The sequence below is a fragment of the Rhinolophus hipposideros genome (genome assembly GCF_964194185.1).
Source record: "Rhinolophus hipposideros genome assembly, chromosome: 7".
In the NCBI taxonomy this organism is placed as follows: Eukaryota; Metazoa; Chordata; class Mammalia; order Chiroptera; family Rhinolophidae; genus Rhinolophus; species Rhinolophus hipposideros.
Window position 1 is genome coordinate 77,956,703 of NC_138053.1, and position 16,169 is coordinate 77,972,871.

The 16,169-nt window shown below is 40.8% G+C and overlaps 1 protein-coding gene across 6 annotated transcripts in view; it reads left to right on the forward strand.

Annotated features, from left to right (window-relative positions):
- The window catches only part of AGXT2 (alanine--glyoxylate aminotransferase 2), a 40,284-nt gene that overhangs the window by 11,297 nt on the left and 12,818 nt on the right, over positions 1 to 16,169 (forward strand). For 2 of the 6 annotated variants that reach the window (XM_081053297.1, XM_081053301.1), the window contains exons 2-9: positions 693 to 781; positions 2,004 to 2,188; positions 5,041 to 5,164; positions 6,751 to 6,845; positions 8,627 to 8,720; positions 9,351 to 9,444; positions 13,763 to 13,863; positions 14,450 to 14,542. In XM_081053297.1, the coding sequence (XP_080909423.1) occupies positions 693 to 781; positions 2,004 to 2,188; positions 5,041 to 5,164; positions 6,751 to 6,845; positions 8,627 to 8,720; positions 9,351 to 9,444; positions 13,763 to 13,863; positions 14,450 to 14,542 (875 nt within the window). The remainder of the gene's footprint in view (positions 1 to 692; positions 782 to 2,003; positions 2,189 to 5,040; positions 5,165 to 6,750; positions 6,846 to 8,626; positions 8,721 to 9,350; positions 9,445 to 13,762; positions 13,864 to 14,449; positions 14,543 to 16,169) is intronic. The other 4 variants (XM_081053300.1, XM_081053302.1, XM_081053298.1 and 1 more) reach the window with 3 other exon arrangements.

Here is a 16,169-nt window from a genome sequence, read left to right on the forward strand (position 1 = left end):
CTATAAAGTGAGCATTTTGACATACAGAAATCTAAGGTCCCTTCTAGCTCCAAATAATGATTCCTCTGGGTCAGCTGATCTTTGCTTTGTCGTGGTCTTGTGATGTCATGCTCTTTGTATTGTTGTGTTTTGGAGGAAGGTTTGTCTTTCAGATCTATTTGCATGCAGTATTTATTTGTTAATATAATACATTGCCTAGTACTTATCTCTCCTCATTCCTTACAAGGATAGTCAACGGCCATTCATTTCTTGTTAACAGTCAACCCAGTACCAGGAACTGGGATAAGTACTGGGATTCAGGCATTGGGCAACCCAAGGTTTAGACGCACCTCTATTTACAAAGAGGATCTATTCCATCAACACATGGCACTGGAAGAAGTTTGGTCAACTAAAAGAGACATGTAGTTGGGGGTAAGGGAGGAGCTCCCCAAACTTGTGATGGACTGTGGTAGGGAAACCATAACTTCCCCCAACACCCTCCATGCCTTTCCTGACTAGATTCGAGGAACAAAACCCTTTTGTTCCTCCAGAAAACTCAGTTTTTAAATCCAAACTAAAGGATAACTGAAATGATTTTTTTTTTAACTAAAAATGAAAATGCCTGAGGACCTTGATTTGGGTAACCAGGAGTGATTTTTACAAATGGGCCTGTGTGATGTTTAGTTGAGGATCCTAACTCACTTCGCTTTTAGCAGCTGCTTTCTGGACATCTGTAACCAAGCTTGGTCTTCATACAAAACCCAGAATGCCTCCATGTGACTTCACACCCGAAAGATACCAGGTAAGAGTCAGAGCTTTAGAAAAACCCCAAAGAGGTGGTTCTTCCTTAAAGGGCTAAATGAATTGTTTCCTCAAAAAGACCCACAAATGGCCCTGCCTGCCACTGAGCCATCCCATCCCAGAGAGTCTATCCTTTTATGTCACTGGGAGCATCTGAACCCTCTAACTCCATTCGGTGCTGTTGTACAAATTGGTGTGCATGTGTGTGAGAGAAAGACAGAGACAGAGGCAGAGACAGAGAGACAAAGAATGCAGGAAAGACACAATATATGTATCCCAGGAATAGAGATATAGATATACAGGTACATAAATACATATATCCCAAAATGTGACAGGGCACATTAACTTTAAAAAATGTTGTTCTGGGTTTGGGCAGTTAGCTCAGTTGGTTAGAGTGCAGTACTCTTAACAACAAGGTTGCTGGTCCGATCCCCACATGGGCCAGTGAGCTGCTCCCTCCACAACTAGATTGAAACGACTACTTGACTTAGAGCTGATGGGTCCTGAAAAAACACACTAAAAATAAAATTTTTTAAAGTTAAAAAAAGAAAATTAAAAAAAGATGTTCTGATTTTGACTGTCTCAATGGCAATGCGTGATCTGGTGTTCCTGAGTTCTCCACTAAAAAACATGAAGTCATCATTTTGCTCTCAAGCTAATAAATATTTTTTTCTCTCTCTTTCCAAGCTTTTTATTTTACATGTAATATTCAGAGGTTAGAAATTGTAGAATTAATAGGTGGTCAGGAGGGACCCACAAAGAGAAGTACAGGAGAGAAGTTTGATAATGAAAGACACGAACACCACCCACATTTTATTTTTTATTCTAAAAAAAAAAAAAAAAACAAAACTGCAACAAAAAATAAAAACTGACATTTACTTCAGATATTTACTTCCAAAGTTGTTTTGTTTTGTTTTTCACAGCAAAAATCAACTCAAAGCCAAGGCTTTCCATTGAGAGGTAGAAATTTTCAGTCCTCTCCTTCACGTTTGATCTAGAAAGGGATCAGAGGGCCGCATTAATAATTTCCTCAATGTGAGACGAAGGACCTTTATATCCTGCAAGGAAGAAACTGAGCAAACACATGCACGTGTGAGCATAGCACAGGGGCCTCACCTTCAGCCCGTAGAGACACGAGGCACTGCTCTGGTGACTGGCTGTCATCAGAAATGTGGAGATAAGGAAAGGGAAGATTTTCAATACTGAAATGTTGTCGTCCACAGTCCCTCTCCTATGACCGTGTCCTGGAGATCCACAAGCAACATCTGTCCCCCGTGCTGACGTCGTATTTTTCAGAGCCTTTATTGCTCCACCAGGGTCACATGGAGTGGCTATTTGATCATGAGGGAAACAGATACCTGGATTTCTTTTCTGGGATCGTTACTGTCAGTGTCGGTCACTGCCACCCGTGAGTATCCTTAAAATTCTGGGCTTTTCACTCCAGAATATATGAAAAACAGGCTAATGATCATGTTAGTGATTCAGAACCCTGGTTAAAAATTCTCTCTCCTTCGGCATATCCTAGTTTACGGTTGACATGCTCCTTGCTACTTCATGGGTAACGATGACAACAAAAAATTCTTAACACTGCATTTTTTTTCATTTTCTTAACAACACATGATTTAGTCATTCTCATTGCACCTGAAATATGACATGTACCATCTGAATGGAGTATTGCATTTCTGGGTGTTTCTCCTCACTAGTAACAGCTTTCCACAGAGAGGAAATGCACTGAGGAAAAGGCAGAAAGAAGAGGAAGATGGGAGATTCTCGGAGAATTCAGGGACGGGTGTGGGGGGTGGAGATGACAAGATATGAGAAATCACTTCTAGCCAAAGGATCTTCATCACCTACTCTGACTGATGGATGAGGAAGGAAAGAACGATAAGAGGAAGATGTAACCATGGCTGAAAATTTACGTTAGGATGGATCTATTCATCCTGAGATCCTCTGCTACTTTGGTCATCAACCCCTCCACGCCAGTGCCCTCAACAGGTCCTTCTGCGGTCCTGGTTTCAGTGCAGCCATCTCATTTTAATGTCTGTTTTCTCTTGCCTTTAATAATCTAGCCAATAAAATGGACATTAAGTGGAATGAAAATTAAGCAGCAAGTCTAAGTAAATTGAATAGGTTTGGGACCTTCTGTCAAAGTAGGGGCAAAGGGTCTTCTCTACAAGCAACTGTGAGGTAGTGAGGGGTGAATTTTAACTCCAGGGTCCAGCCCTCACCTTCTCCTCCCATAACTTTCCCCTTCCCATTTCTGTCTTCAGGAAGCACTAGCCCCATGCATGTTCCCCCTGAGGAACATGCAGAATAAATTTCAAGTGAAATTTAAAAAAATAGGAAATAGGAAAAAAAAATAGAAATAGAAATAGGAAAATAGGAAAATAGGAAAAATAGAAAATAGGAAAGACACATATGAAAGAAGTAAAAAAAAGAAAGAGAGAGAGAAATTTTTTAACATTCTCATTGAAGCCTCCCAATAAAGTTGGACATTGCCCTTGTTAATCGACCGCTCTTACTGGCTTCCTGACCTTTGTGCACCTGATCTCCCTCTGACCCTGCAGCTAGTCCCTCTGATCCCTTAGCTCTGGGTCTCCCAGGCTCTTTCCTTAGCCCCCCGCTCTTCTTTCTATATTCCCTTTGTGGCTTATTATTTCCCTTCATAGAATAGGTCCCATCCCATCTCCCCACATCTGGTTATTAGTTGCTATATTTTCAGCAGCCTTACCCAACTCTATTTCTTCAGGCTTGGCCCCAAACCAAGATATGATAATAACTCTAGTAAACCTAGAGTGGGCATTAAGATGTCCCATATTTCGCACAGTTTCCAGAACACTCCCCTCCTCATCCCATAACATCCCACCATCAGCTGACAGTCGACATTATCAAGACCAAATCCACCATGCGCTCCACAATACTGTTTCTAGCCAACTGTTCATTTACTCAAGAAGCACAGGTGAGCTACCTACTCTGCAGAAATTCTCTGCTACGTAGGAGCTGGGTAGCTAAACAACTAACTGTGTTTCTCAACTTATCCGGGACTTTTCCCAATATCACAGGCAAAAGAGTTGACATCATCTTTGACTCTTCCTTGCCTTTCACTTCCTATAGTCAACCAAAATCTGGTTTTCCCTCCCTTGAAATGCCTCTCCTACTAATCCCTCTCACTAATTCCCACTAACACAGCCTCCTAGGGGGTCTCCTCCTTCCATGCCTAGAAGGCCACCCTGCCCTCGTTGCTGGCCTCACCATTCATTACCAGTCTTCCTCTGCATTCCACCCTCATGTGGCTCTCTGATTTATTTTACTAAATAATGCTTTTGTCAAGTATCTCTTCTGTTTAAGAGTTTATTGATATTTCACAATTTTCTAAAGTGTGTTCTATGGAACACTGATCAAAGGAAAGATTCATTAGTAAAGAGTCCTGTGAAAACATAAGTGTGGGAAACACTTTAAACTGTATCTCCCTCCTCGGGAGAAACTGTGCACGTAAGACTATGAAAGGTACTACAAAGTACTGCCGTAAGAAAACCTATGTGATCTAGCATTTCTCAAAATTGTTTAACCACTGAACTGATCTTTTTGAAGTGACACGTATTAATAACAAACGGACTGCTGTGTACCAAATGTTAGTCATTGCTGTCCTTTAGATCAAGATCAAACATCTTGAGCTGTCTTTTCAAGGCATTCCTAGTCAGTTCCCACATATCTCTTTACCCTGAGTTCCCACTGTCCCCCAACCTGAACCTTCTTTCTCAGAATGTGGTTTCACAATGAAGTTATAAAATGTTCCAACACTGACCACTAAGACCCAAAAAAGGGGATCTCCTTCAAAGGAAAAAGTATTGATCTTGTCTTGTGCACATGTGCTTGATGGATCTACAACACCCAGGCTTACAATGAGTCATGTTATTTTCCAAACTGTTGAAAGTGTGGTTAATAAGAAAACCTGGTTAGAAGAGATCCTAAGTCCAAATTCCCTTCTAAACTAGGAATTTCTTTTCTAAAATCCCTAAGAGATAAACATTTAGTCTCCTTTTAAACACTTCTCTTGGTGAGGTAATTATTATCTTTGAAGCAACACATTCCATTGCCAGACACCTCTGGTGGTCAGAGTTCTTTCTCCTGTGTGGATGAAATCAGCCTCTTGAAACTCTTTGAGGAATAGTCATATATTTGGGTTCAATGAACAGCATGTGTGTTGGGAAAGACATGCCCACCAGCAGTGTGGGTAACTCTGCTCTTCTGTTTACCCAGGAAGGTAAACGCAGTGGCACAAAAGCAGCTTGGCCGCCTGTGGCACACAAGTGCCTTCTTCGTCCACCCTCCAATCCATGAATACGCAGAGAAGCTTTCAGCACTTCTTCCTGAGCCTCTAAAGGTATAAAAGCTCCAGGATGAAAGGGACAGGCGTCACATCGTGATCCCAGGGGAGCTGCCCTGGGAAGTAGGAATGTGGGCAGGGAATTTGGTCTGTGCATTGAACAACTGAAATAGTGAGCTAATACTCATATTTGAAAGCAATCAAGAAGAAAGGAATTTACGAATTGCTGGTAAAACCAGCCAATACGCACTTCACCAGCTCTGCCTGTCCTTGGTCGTTCTCCTCACCACCAAATCTTTGCAGAAATCACTTGGCAGGAGCCCCCACTCTCCTGACTCTCTCCTTTGTGTTCCTCAAGAGGTTTTTCCTCTTTGCTTCACAGCCCCTCTGCAAAGCCATTTGCATTTCTTCTGTGCCAAAGAGTGGAGCCACTTTAAAATAAAAATTAATATATCACCCAGTTCATTTAGTCTAAAGGCATTTAGATATTCTTGCTAAATGAGATTTTTTTCTGCCTCTGAAATGATGGAATTTTTTAACCGAATTGAGATGTTAAAATATTGGTCAAGATTTGCATTTAGGGATTCAATGAGTTAACATATATGTGATACCTAGAACAGTCCCTTGTGCTTGCTATTACCATTATTTTACTACATTATCTAGATATTCTATTTACTATGTTATCTAGAAGAGATGCAAACAGTTGGAACAGCTACAATCTCAGTTCAGCCCAGTCATATTCATGGAAGGGCAGAAGCAAGGAAGTTAGCAAGGGCATTGTACCTGCCTGCCAGTCCCGAGTCTGGAGAACCCAGTACCCTTCCTATCGCCCCTTCCTTTTGGCCAAGATGAGCAACATTCTTGGTTTGTTTTCTTGTTTTATCAGCATTTTCACACACTGAACAGACAGGCTGGGATATCCTCTGGGGCTGCAGGACCAGGGAGCTGGCCTGTTTCAAGCCTTCAGATGGGGAGGATTATGTTCAGGAACTAAGACACTTTGTTCTCAGATCTATGTGGCCACTAACCACTGTGTACACCTCAGCAAGTCTCCCCATCTTAGCATTTAGCAGAGCATCAAGGAAAGCCAATGAAAGTCCAGAATGTTTCACAACTGGGACAATCCCTTAGCCACTTTTGTATGTCTAGTACTCAGCAGCTACCCAATAAAGAGCGATAGGATTAAAATGGGGATTAAATGATGGGACTGCTGGACTGACGCAACTCTCCTTAATAGTCAGAGGCTGGCTTTATATATATACGCACGTATATATGTATATATACGTATATATATATATATATATATATATATATACGTATATGTATATATATACGTATATATATATATTTACAAGAAGCGGAGTACAGCATAGGTATAGAGACAGTGGAAATGTAATGGCTGGGTGTGATGTCAGAAGGATAATGGATGGGGGGAGGGGGTTTGTCACTGTGTGAGGGATATAAATGATAAATGTCTAACTATTATATTGTTTTGTGCACCTGAAACCAATAAAAAAAATGGGAAAAGAAAAAAAATAATAATAATCAGAGGTTGGGACATACAGAACTTAACAATTTTGAATTAATTGGCTAATAAGGAAATAAATTAAAACATGAGGCCATGTGTCTTCCTTTTCTCTCAGGTCATTTTCTTCGTGAACAGTGGCTCAGAAGCCAATGACTTGGCCATGCTGATGGCCAGAGCACACTCAAATAACACAGACATCATTTCTTTCAGGTAATCACACCTTGGAATATTCAATTTTAATAACAATTTTAATAACCCCAATACTAAATGCCTATCTTTAAAATATACCAGGGAGAGGCATTTCCCAGGGTCGTGTTTCTAATTTTTGGTTTTAAGACAGGATCAGTCAAATGAATTATATGATGAAATAACCCGATCCAAACTGACCTGCTCCAAGGTCGTGGTCCCTGACTAGGGTAACAAACTTCTTGGAGTCCTAGTTATGTCATAGATCTCCTATGCAATCAAAGGTCATGTGACAGCTTTTTAACTTTTCAGGATTGGTACTGACTACAACATATGGTAAATGACTGGTCTTCACTCATAGAAGTGCATGATTACCATACGACACTGGGCCCAGTATAGTATCTTCTTGTGATAAGAAGCCACATATTGATTTCATAGTGCCGGCTGCACCCATTTTTCATCTTTTATTCTTTTTAAGTTCAGAGGATGCCTATCTAACCCTGTATATTTCTGTTCCTTTTGGGTGACTTTTGAGAACTGATAATTGAATATATCAATTATAAACCAATGATGGCTAAATTATAAGCATTAAAATAATAGAAAACTATGAATTTTGCTTATAGTTGCCTCTCTTGGGTAATTTTATATAGCATATTGAAACACTCTTCTAATAAGGTTTATGCAAAAGACAGTAGTAAGTTATAGTAAAAGTTGATAGAATGAAGAAATCATCCCATGTGTTCACCTGTCTGGCCATGATTTCTGTCTGGATTCTAAAGAAGATAAGATTTCCACAAGATTTGATTACCGCAACACATCCAATACTACACGTTACGTATAAAAATCACATGAAGTGACTACAGGGATGAGCAAACGTTTGCTATCAATAAAATATGGCAATAAAGAATTGTGATTCTTCTACCTAACGTGTTTCCCCGAAAATAAGACCTTACTGGAAAATAAGCCCTAGCATGATTTTTCAGGATGACATCCCCTGAACATAAACCCTAGTGTATCTTTTGGAGCAAAAAGTAATATAAGACCCGGGCTTATTTTCGGGGAAACACGGTAAATAAACATTCCAGATGATGTGTGTCCAGATAAGTATCAATCTATTCAAAGCAGTCATTGTGCTACTGGGGTTCAACACGTGCTTGTGTCTTCTCTCTTACAAGATACATGACAATTCTGCTGCATAGTCTTAATACATAGTCCTAAATCTGCAGTTTGGGCTGTTTTCTTCTCTGAAATTGCCCAAACTCATTTTAAGCCAAGACTGGTGTTTAGAATGACTTATACTAAATATGACTGTTTCAGATTCAAAATGAAACAAAACCTGTCTCTTATCAGCCAAATACGGTAGCCATAAGGCATTTAAAGAGGGGTGTACCCAGAGGTATTAAGCTACAGCTGCATCACGGGAATATTTGACTTCTCAAGGTAACTACTTTGAAGACAAATACTCATCAAATATATCATTTCTGCCATGTGGCTGAAAAATGAGTCTCACTACTTCAGAGTAACAGAGTAGGGTAGGTGCTAAGGTCAGAGTTCTTGGCTAAATGGCCCCCAAAATTCCTTTCACGACTTCAAATCTATGACACCAGTAGGAAAGATAAATAAATATATTCACCTGACATAGGCTTAGAAGATTTCTTAGAAATCACTGGAGTTGCATGTTAATGGTGCTCATTTTATCTCCAGGGCCTTCATGAATGTTCTCTTTTGTCCGACCCCGTGTTCCACAGGCCATTGATCAAAGAACAATGAACTTAACTCTGTCTTCCCACTGTTTTTGTCTGCAGAGGTGCCTACCATGGCTGCAGTCCTTACACACTTGGCTTGTCAAACATAGTGTCCTTCAAGACGAAACTGCCCAGTGGGATAGGCTGCCAATCAGTGAGTTTTGAGATTTAAAGGCTGCTGCGTATATGGAATAATTGATCAAATGTTCCAGGCATTAGGATTAGAAAGTAATATAAAGCCTGTCATTAATCAGAGGGTCAATTTGACTTAATTGTATTAAAGACCATTTGGGAGGAATGTTTCTTACAAGAGCCTTCAGAATCTGAGTAAAAATTAATAATAGAGGTTTTTGTTTATTACTTTTAAATAAAATCAAGCAGACTGCAAATAAATGCATGGAAATTAGTTCTCAGAGCCTTGAATTCATAAAACTTCTAGAGTTATCCTTGTACTCAGCTTCTCTTCTCAGGTGCTGTACCCACCTTTTCGGCATCAGAATCAGACACCTAATTAGTCTTATTCTTTCAAACCCTTAAGCAAGTTGTTTCTAGGCAGACACTGAAATCAATTTCCTTTGTAGAATGCCCACATAACTGTTTCTAAGAAAAAAAAATTATCTCTTCAAAGCAGAATAACAGGTTTTTATCTTAAGTGGGGAAGGAGCAAGGGAAAAAAATCGATATCAAATTAACAAATCCTCTTGCCTTGATTGGTATCATATGATCCCCAGTTTGGCTGTCTTGTGTTCACGTTGTGCCCAACTTCTTCTTTTGCCATTTGCAGACAATGTGCCCAGATGTTTTCCGTGGCCCTTGGGGAGGAAGTCACTGCCGAGATTCTCCAGTGCAAACAATTAGGAAATGCAGCTGTGCACCAGGTCCCATGGGGCAGGGAGGGTGGTCCATGATGGAAGGTCAGGAGGGATAAGGAACTTGGAGAAAGGCTGAACCATTCCTGAGTGAACAGATTTTAAGAAGTGGGAAAGGAAAAAGCCAAAGGAAACAAAACTAGAAAGCAACCCCTCGTTGAATCCCTTCTCATGCCTACTACTGTGCTATTTGGCTCTTAGGAAAAGCACCTCATGCTGTCAGAGCTAAGCTAAAAACAGACTGTCACCTGGTGATTACAGAAGCTCTATAGCTCTATTAGCAATAACTCTGCAATCGATCTGAAAAGAAAACAAGGTTGGTGGAATTATTTACCAATTACCAATGGAAGGAGGGGAGAGGGACAAGAATACTTCCAGAAATCTCAAAACTCCAGTTAAGAAGCTTCCCTAGGGGAGCAGAATGCCAGCCAGAATGAGATGTTTTGAAAGATGCTGTCAAAACACAAGGCCATTTCTGAAGGCTGCTGACATCTTGCAAAAGTTTGGAAGGCATTCTCACAAGGAAAGCTTCCATTTACCCATGACATTTTTATTTGCATTCTTTATCTATTCTTAACATGAGGGAGAGAAGGCATGGAAACAGCATCTGTTTTTTGGCTCAGCCCCGCCTCATGTTTGTTACCACAGTTCAGAACCTTTTGAATAGCTGCTCCTAAGTAGTGCTGAAGGAAAAGAACTAGATGCTCTAGCCAATAGATCTTGAATGGAATAGTAGTGTCACTAGGTGAAGAGAAAGAATACAAATAGAAGTCTTAAAAATCACTTTGCAAGGAAGAAAATTCAGTCATCTTCCAATCCAGGTGTGTAATAGCACATGGAGTTAGGAGGATGAAAGAATGAGCCTTGGAGGAAGATGTCATGGTCACAGAACTTAAAACCATAAGGATTTCTTTCTTCTTTATGGCCGCTGGATGGATCTAGAGAACATTATGTTAAGTGAAATAAGTCAGAAAGAGAAAGACAAGTACCATATGATCTCACTTATATGCGGAATCTAAAGAAAAGAATATGTGAATGAACTAATCAGAGACAGTTTTGAGGACACAAAGAAAAAACCGAGAGTTGTTAGGTGGGCGGGGGGCGGGGGGGGGGGGGTTGGGGATAAGGGGATAGGTGAAGGGATTAGGAAGCAGCTGGTAACCACAAGATGGCCTCAGGGTTTTTTGAAAATTAATTTGGGGAACTTATTCAATAATGTAAAGATTTTGTTGGGTATCCGATGGACATGCGTCCTATTTGGGAGACCACCTCAGGGATACTGTGGATGCCTGATCATGGCATTGTACACCAGAAGCTAAACATTAATGAATGCCAACTATAATTATATATATATAATGTGATGGCTCGGTGTGAGGTCAGAGGGATAATGGATGGGGGGAGGGGGGTTCACAGTGTGAGGGATAAAAATGATGAACGTCTAAGTATGACCTTGTCTTGTACACTTGAAACTAATAAATTAAAAAAAAATAAGGAAGTTTAACACTGTCCTTCAAACTCTCCCTTTTAAAGAGGAGGAAACTGAAGTCCACACCTAAAAGGCAGGAGAGGGAGGACTTGATCCCAAGCCAGTGTTCCTAACCTAGGATCACACCTTGTTCACACTGATATGGCAGCAGGATGAACCCCGGCTTAAAAATAACTTCTGTTCTGTTGGCCAGGACTGAGTCAACACATGAAATCAGGACACCTGGATTCTACTCCCAGCCCTGCTATTGTTCAGCTATGAGCAAAACATCCATCTTTCACCTCCACTTTCTCATCTGTCCAATGGAGGTAGCAATACCTGCCTCCCTGACCCCTTATCCCAGGGCTCACGAGATCAAGGCAAGAGAACTTTTTGTAGAGGAGGATGGATAACAGCAACGCCAAATGCAGCCGTATCTGTGTATCTTACGTGTGTGCTTATCAAGAACTAAAATGAGTTGGGCGTACCTCACAGACCTTGATCGGACTGCAAACCAGCAGTACAGAGCCTAGTAGGCAGAAGCACTCAAGAGATGGTCATTTCCTTCCCTCCCTACTTTGTGTCCCTTTCTCTCTCCATCCTCTCTGCCTCCTCCCACTTTGAGGCCTTCTCCTCAGTCTTAGGCCAACTAGAAAATACCAGAACGCCACAGTTATCTCTCTAGTGGCATCTGGAGGCTAAATGATAGTGACAGACATTCATTTCTGCTTCTCTGAACTGCTGTCTTTGGTATATCTGAAGTCAGCTGTTTTCTTAACTCATATCTTTAAGAGATAAGACCGATATCTTACCTTTAAACAGAATTGGAATACAAAAAGTGACTTCATCCTCTTCTAACACTATTAGGGTCTGAGAAAAGGTGTATTCTTATATGTTTACAAAGTATACAAGTATAGAAGGTTCCATTTCTCAGTTCCTCTTAGGGTTCATTCGAGTGCCAACCTTGGTAGTTTTTTCACCTCAGAATTATGTCATCACTCCCCACAGAGGCATAAGCAGTGGTCCATTTTGTGAGCCTAATATAGATGTTTATATGGTAGATTTCATTACCTCCCTTCTTTCCAAGTGTTCATTCGAGGCCCTGGATTTCAGATGAAATTCACCTCTCAACCCCCATTGCCTCCACAATGTCCCAGATGTGGTACCGACCATGTCATTCTGACCATGTCATTCTTCCTTACCTTTTGCAAGACAAATTTCCTTTTCCTGAAATATTTTTTTCCTTTCTTGACTCCTCACTCTGCTTAACTCTTTCTATACCAGCTAAAATAGAACTCTCCATCTCCACTCTGTTGCTTGGGTAGCACCCGGCAGAGCATACACTCTCTACCGTCTTGGTGTTGTCATGGTGACACCAAGTCTCTCTCCAGAGGCAGCCTGACCTGGAGTTACAGCAATGAGCCAATGAAGTAAATGCGACATGAAGTAAAAAGCTGATAACTGTGGATGACCCCTCTCATCGCTGAACTTGTGGGCAGTGAAAGAGAAAAAAAACATGAAAGGTCAAGAGCTGGTTCAAGCAAAACCTTCTCTTGGTTTGGTTTTGTCCAAATTTAAGCCATTGGGGTTGATTTTGCTCCACTCTTTGATTTTTCTAGTTACAAATGGGCTTGCTAACTTTCCAAATTATACCTTTTGAACGTGCCAAATCCATTCTTTAGGGTCATCCTAGGCCGTTTTCTCTTCCTTTCTTAATAAAAATAGGAAATTTCAATCTCTAGAGGCATAGATTTATTTGTCTACTTTATCCTGCCCAGCAACTAATGTAACTGATACTAACAATGTGCTTTGTGGGCTTAATAGACTTTTCATTACTTCCTTCTTCACACCCCAACCCCCAGCTCTAGCTAACCAAAGATATCAGGTATCTCTGTCAAACAAGCTTTCCCAAATATCACTCATAGCCTAAAAATATGTTTGGGGCCAGGTAGTATTTTTCCCATTTTTTAATAAAAAGCTGAAGAATAAAATAAAGTCATGCTTCAGTCTTGATGGTGATTCCTTATCTCTAGTCTTCAGGAGATAGAGCTACAGCCATGCAGCCATGCAAGCATTAAGATGGTAGGTGGTGACTTGCCTCCCAGACTGCTTTCACTGTCCCCGGGACTGGGGGCTTCCACCACATCCACATCTCCCTCTTGACCCCTTCTGCTGTCTATGGATATAAGCTGAAGTTCAAAGACTCTGTGGTGCTGTTTAGAACCAAATTACAGGTGTGGATAAAAATTCTGAGGGTTCAGTCCTATATGGATGCAGTCAACCTGGGACCTTTGCTATTCCAGACGAGAAAGTTTCCTCTCCTTTGCTACAGTAGATGAAGTTCATCTGGCTCTAGTACATTCCTCTGTAGACTGAATTTTAATCATTCTACAAACAGGTTTGCTAACTCTAAAGACTGAGACACTTTGTAACTTTAAAATTTTATACCAGCTTAAGTAGCAATACAAGATAAATAGAGTTATTTTCAAATAGATTAAATCCATACCCCAATTACATTTGAATTAAATTTATCCAATTGAGAGGATGCATATCTTTAGGTGAAACAGACTCAATGATACTTTGGGGGTCTTTCTTCCCCAGATGAAACAACTGAAGTGGTTTGTTTCTGTCGTTGTGGCTGTCCTAGTCTGGCTGCTCGAATCACAATACAAGTCGTTCTGACAGAAAGTCCCTCTTTCAGAAATCTATATCCTCATATCTTGGTTTACAGTATTTTGAAAAACTCTAGTCAATTTACTCATCCTATTTCCTTTTGTCTATCTTTTTCCCCCATTCTTCTGGATACCATTCTCACATCCTCAAATGTGTTTGTTTATTTATTTGTTTGTTTGTTATTTGCAGACTGCTGCCAAGCTAAAGACCAGTATATTGAACAGTTCAAAGATACTCTGAACACTTCGGTGGCCAAATCAATCGCTGGGTTTTTTGCAGAGCCAATTCAAGTGGGTATATTAGCCTGAGACGTTAATTGAGCTGAGTTTTAAATGATCAGATTTTAATTCATACATACTAGAGAATTTTAAAATGATTTAAGTAACCATTGCTGCATCCCTCTCCAAATTCATTCTCTTGGTCCCCTTGGGGGGAAAAAAAAGAGCCCTTGATTTTCAATTGACCTTTAAAAAAAAAGATACCCATCTCCTACATTCCCAGACTGAACAGATAAATACGTGCCCATGAAACTTCTGAACTCCTAAAATTCTAAACAAAGGGAATCCCCAATGATTTTCAGTTGCATAACACCCCCACTGTCAGGGGGAACCTTTGTACAATCTTGCTAAGTTCCCTTAATCTACTTTTTTTTCTAATCTCAGGGAAAAAAATATAATAACACATGTGCACCCTTTTCTCAGAAGACATGGCATAAGAGTGATGACCTCTCTTGTCACCCCTAGTTGACACCGTTCTAGAGACTTTTAAAAACTGCTAGTATTATTAATGGTAATGATGATAACCTGTCTTCCTTGTTTGAATACTTGCAAAAGCGTGTGCTATTATTATCGGTGTTCTTGGTGTGTTCCTTTGCAGGGGGTGAATGGATTTGTGCAGTACCCGAAGGGGTTTTTGAAGGAAGCCTTCGAGCTGGTGAGAGAGCGGGGAGGCGTGTGCATCGCGGATGAAGTGAGTGGAATGGGTGTGACGTGCTGCAGCAGTAACAGGAAAGGCACAGGCAGAAGCCTCTTTAAACGATTCTCCGTATTCCAGGCAGAAAACAGCTAGTGTGGAAATTCCAAGATGTGGGTGGGTATAAGTTAATGAAGCTTTTGCTGGTTGGCTGGTTAGATTGTTAGTAGGTTAGTTGGTCTGTTTAACAAGTACATGCAGCAGAACTTCAACATGCAAACTGAAGTCTATCAAATAAGGTGCTCACGGGCATAGGTGATGCCCCCATGGCTCAGCATAATTCTCAAGCTCCTACGTGGGGGTACGTCAGGGACAGCTTAAAAACCACATCGGAAATTTAAGCTCATGACCAAGTGTTCATCAAGTAATTTTTGCCAAAATAGTATTATCCAGCCTGGCAGCATTCATCTTGCCTTAATAACAAAATTTGTTTGGAGATAATATTTAAAAAGAAAAAAAATTAGCCTCTAAGTTAGAAGAGCACTGCCATTGCAGATATTCCAAAAAAATAGTTCCGAAATATTCTAAAATAGCTTGAATTCAGTCAGCATTGTTGGAAGAAGCCTACAATACCACCACCACAGGGGTGACTTTAAAAGGAATACAATTCCCTGGTTCTGTGAGCTGTAGCTTGTGTGTTTTTAGAAAGCAATCCATGGATTGATCACACCTCAGAATAGCATGTACCAACGAAAGCTTTTTGTCTGCTGAGAATAGGAATGGGGATCAAAGGCCAGAGAATGATGGTCAGGCCCCCAGCATGCTCCCAACTCATTCATCACGGCCCATTCATCACGATTCTAACCATGGTTAGACCCACAAAGAACAGGGGGAGCATTTCTATGTGTCACACCAGTTTCAGTCCTGCCATCTTTGCCTGAACAGTTTTCCTCAACTAAACATTCCCATGGCAGACATGGGCCCTCCCCAGGCCCCGCCCCACCTGCAGTTTCTTCATGTACAGCCACGTCTCTGTTATCCCAGGGGGACTGGACAGCCCCCAGTGCACTGCATGGGGAAGCGCGGGCCAGCTCCCCCTCCAAGCCCATCCTCCCTTCCCCAACCTGCTGGTACAAAGTTAGGGAACATGAACTAATCAAAAAGTCCTAGCTGAAGAAAGTTAGTCTGTTATTTCAAAAGAAGAAAAGTATATTCACTCAGTTTACAATGAACTACATCAGTGAGAAAAATAAACTTTAACCTTCGGAATCAGCACAGAGTGAAGGTGCCGCAGTTGCACTAATTAAAGGAAAGGTAGACAGAATTCAAAGAAAATACAGATTTCAGAATTTTCTAAGGTATATTTCTAAGGTTTTGTCACTTTCAAGAATGTAATTGGAAACTAACACCAACTGACCTTCAGGAAGGTGGTCCTAACGACTAGATAAAGCTAAGAATAGTTGGAACTTTCTGAGCACTTACTATGTGGCAGGCACTGTTCGTATTGCTCTGCATGTAATTAACTGTTAATTCTCACTACCATTCTAGAAGGTAAGTACCATTGATATTATTCCCATTTTATAGATAAGTGAATTGAAATCCAAGATGGTTAAATCACCTGCAGTTAGTAGGGACAGAGCCAGAACTCAAACCCGGGCCCAAGGCCACACTAGCCACTGGTCAA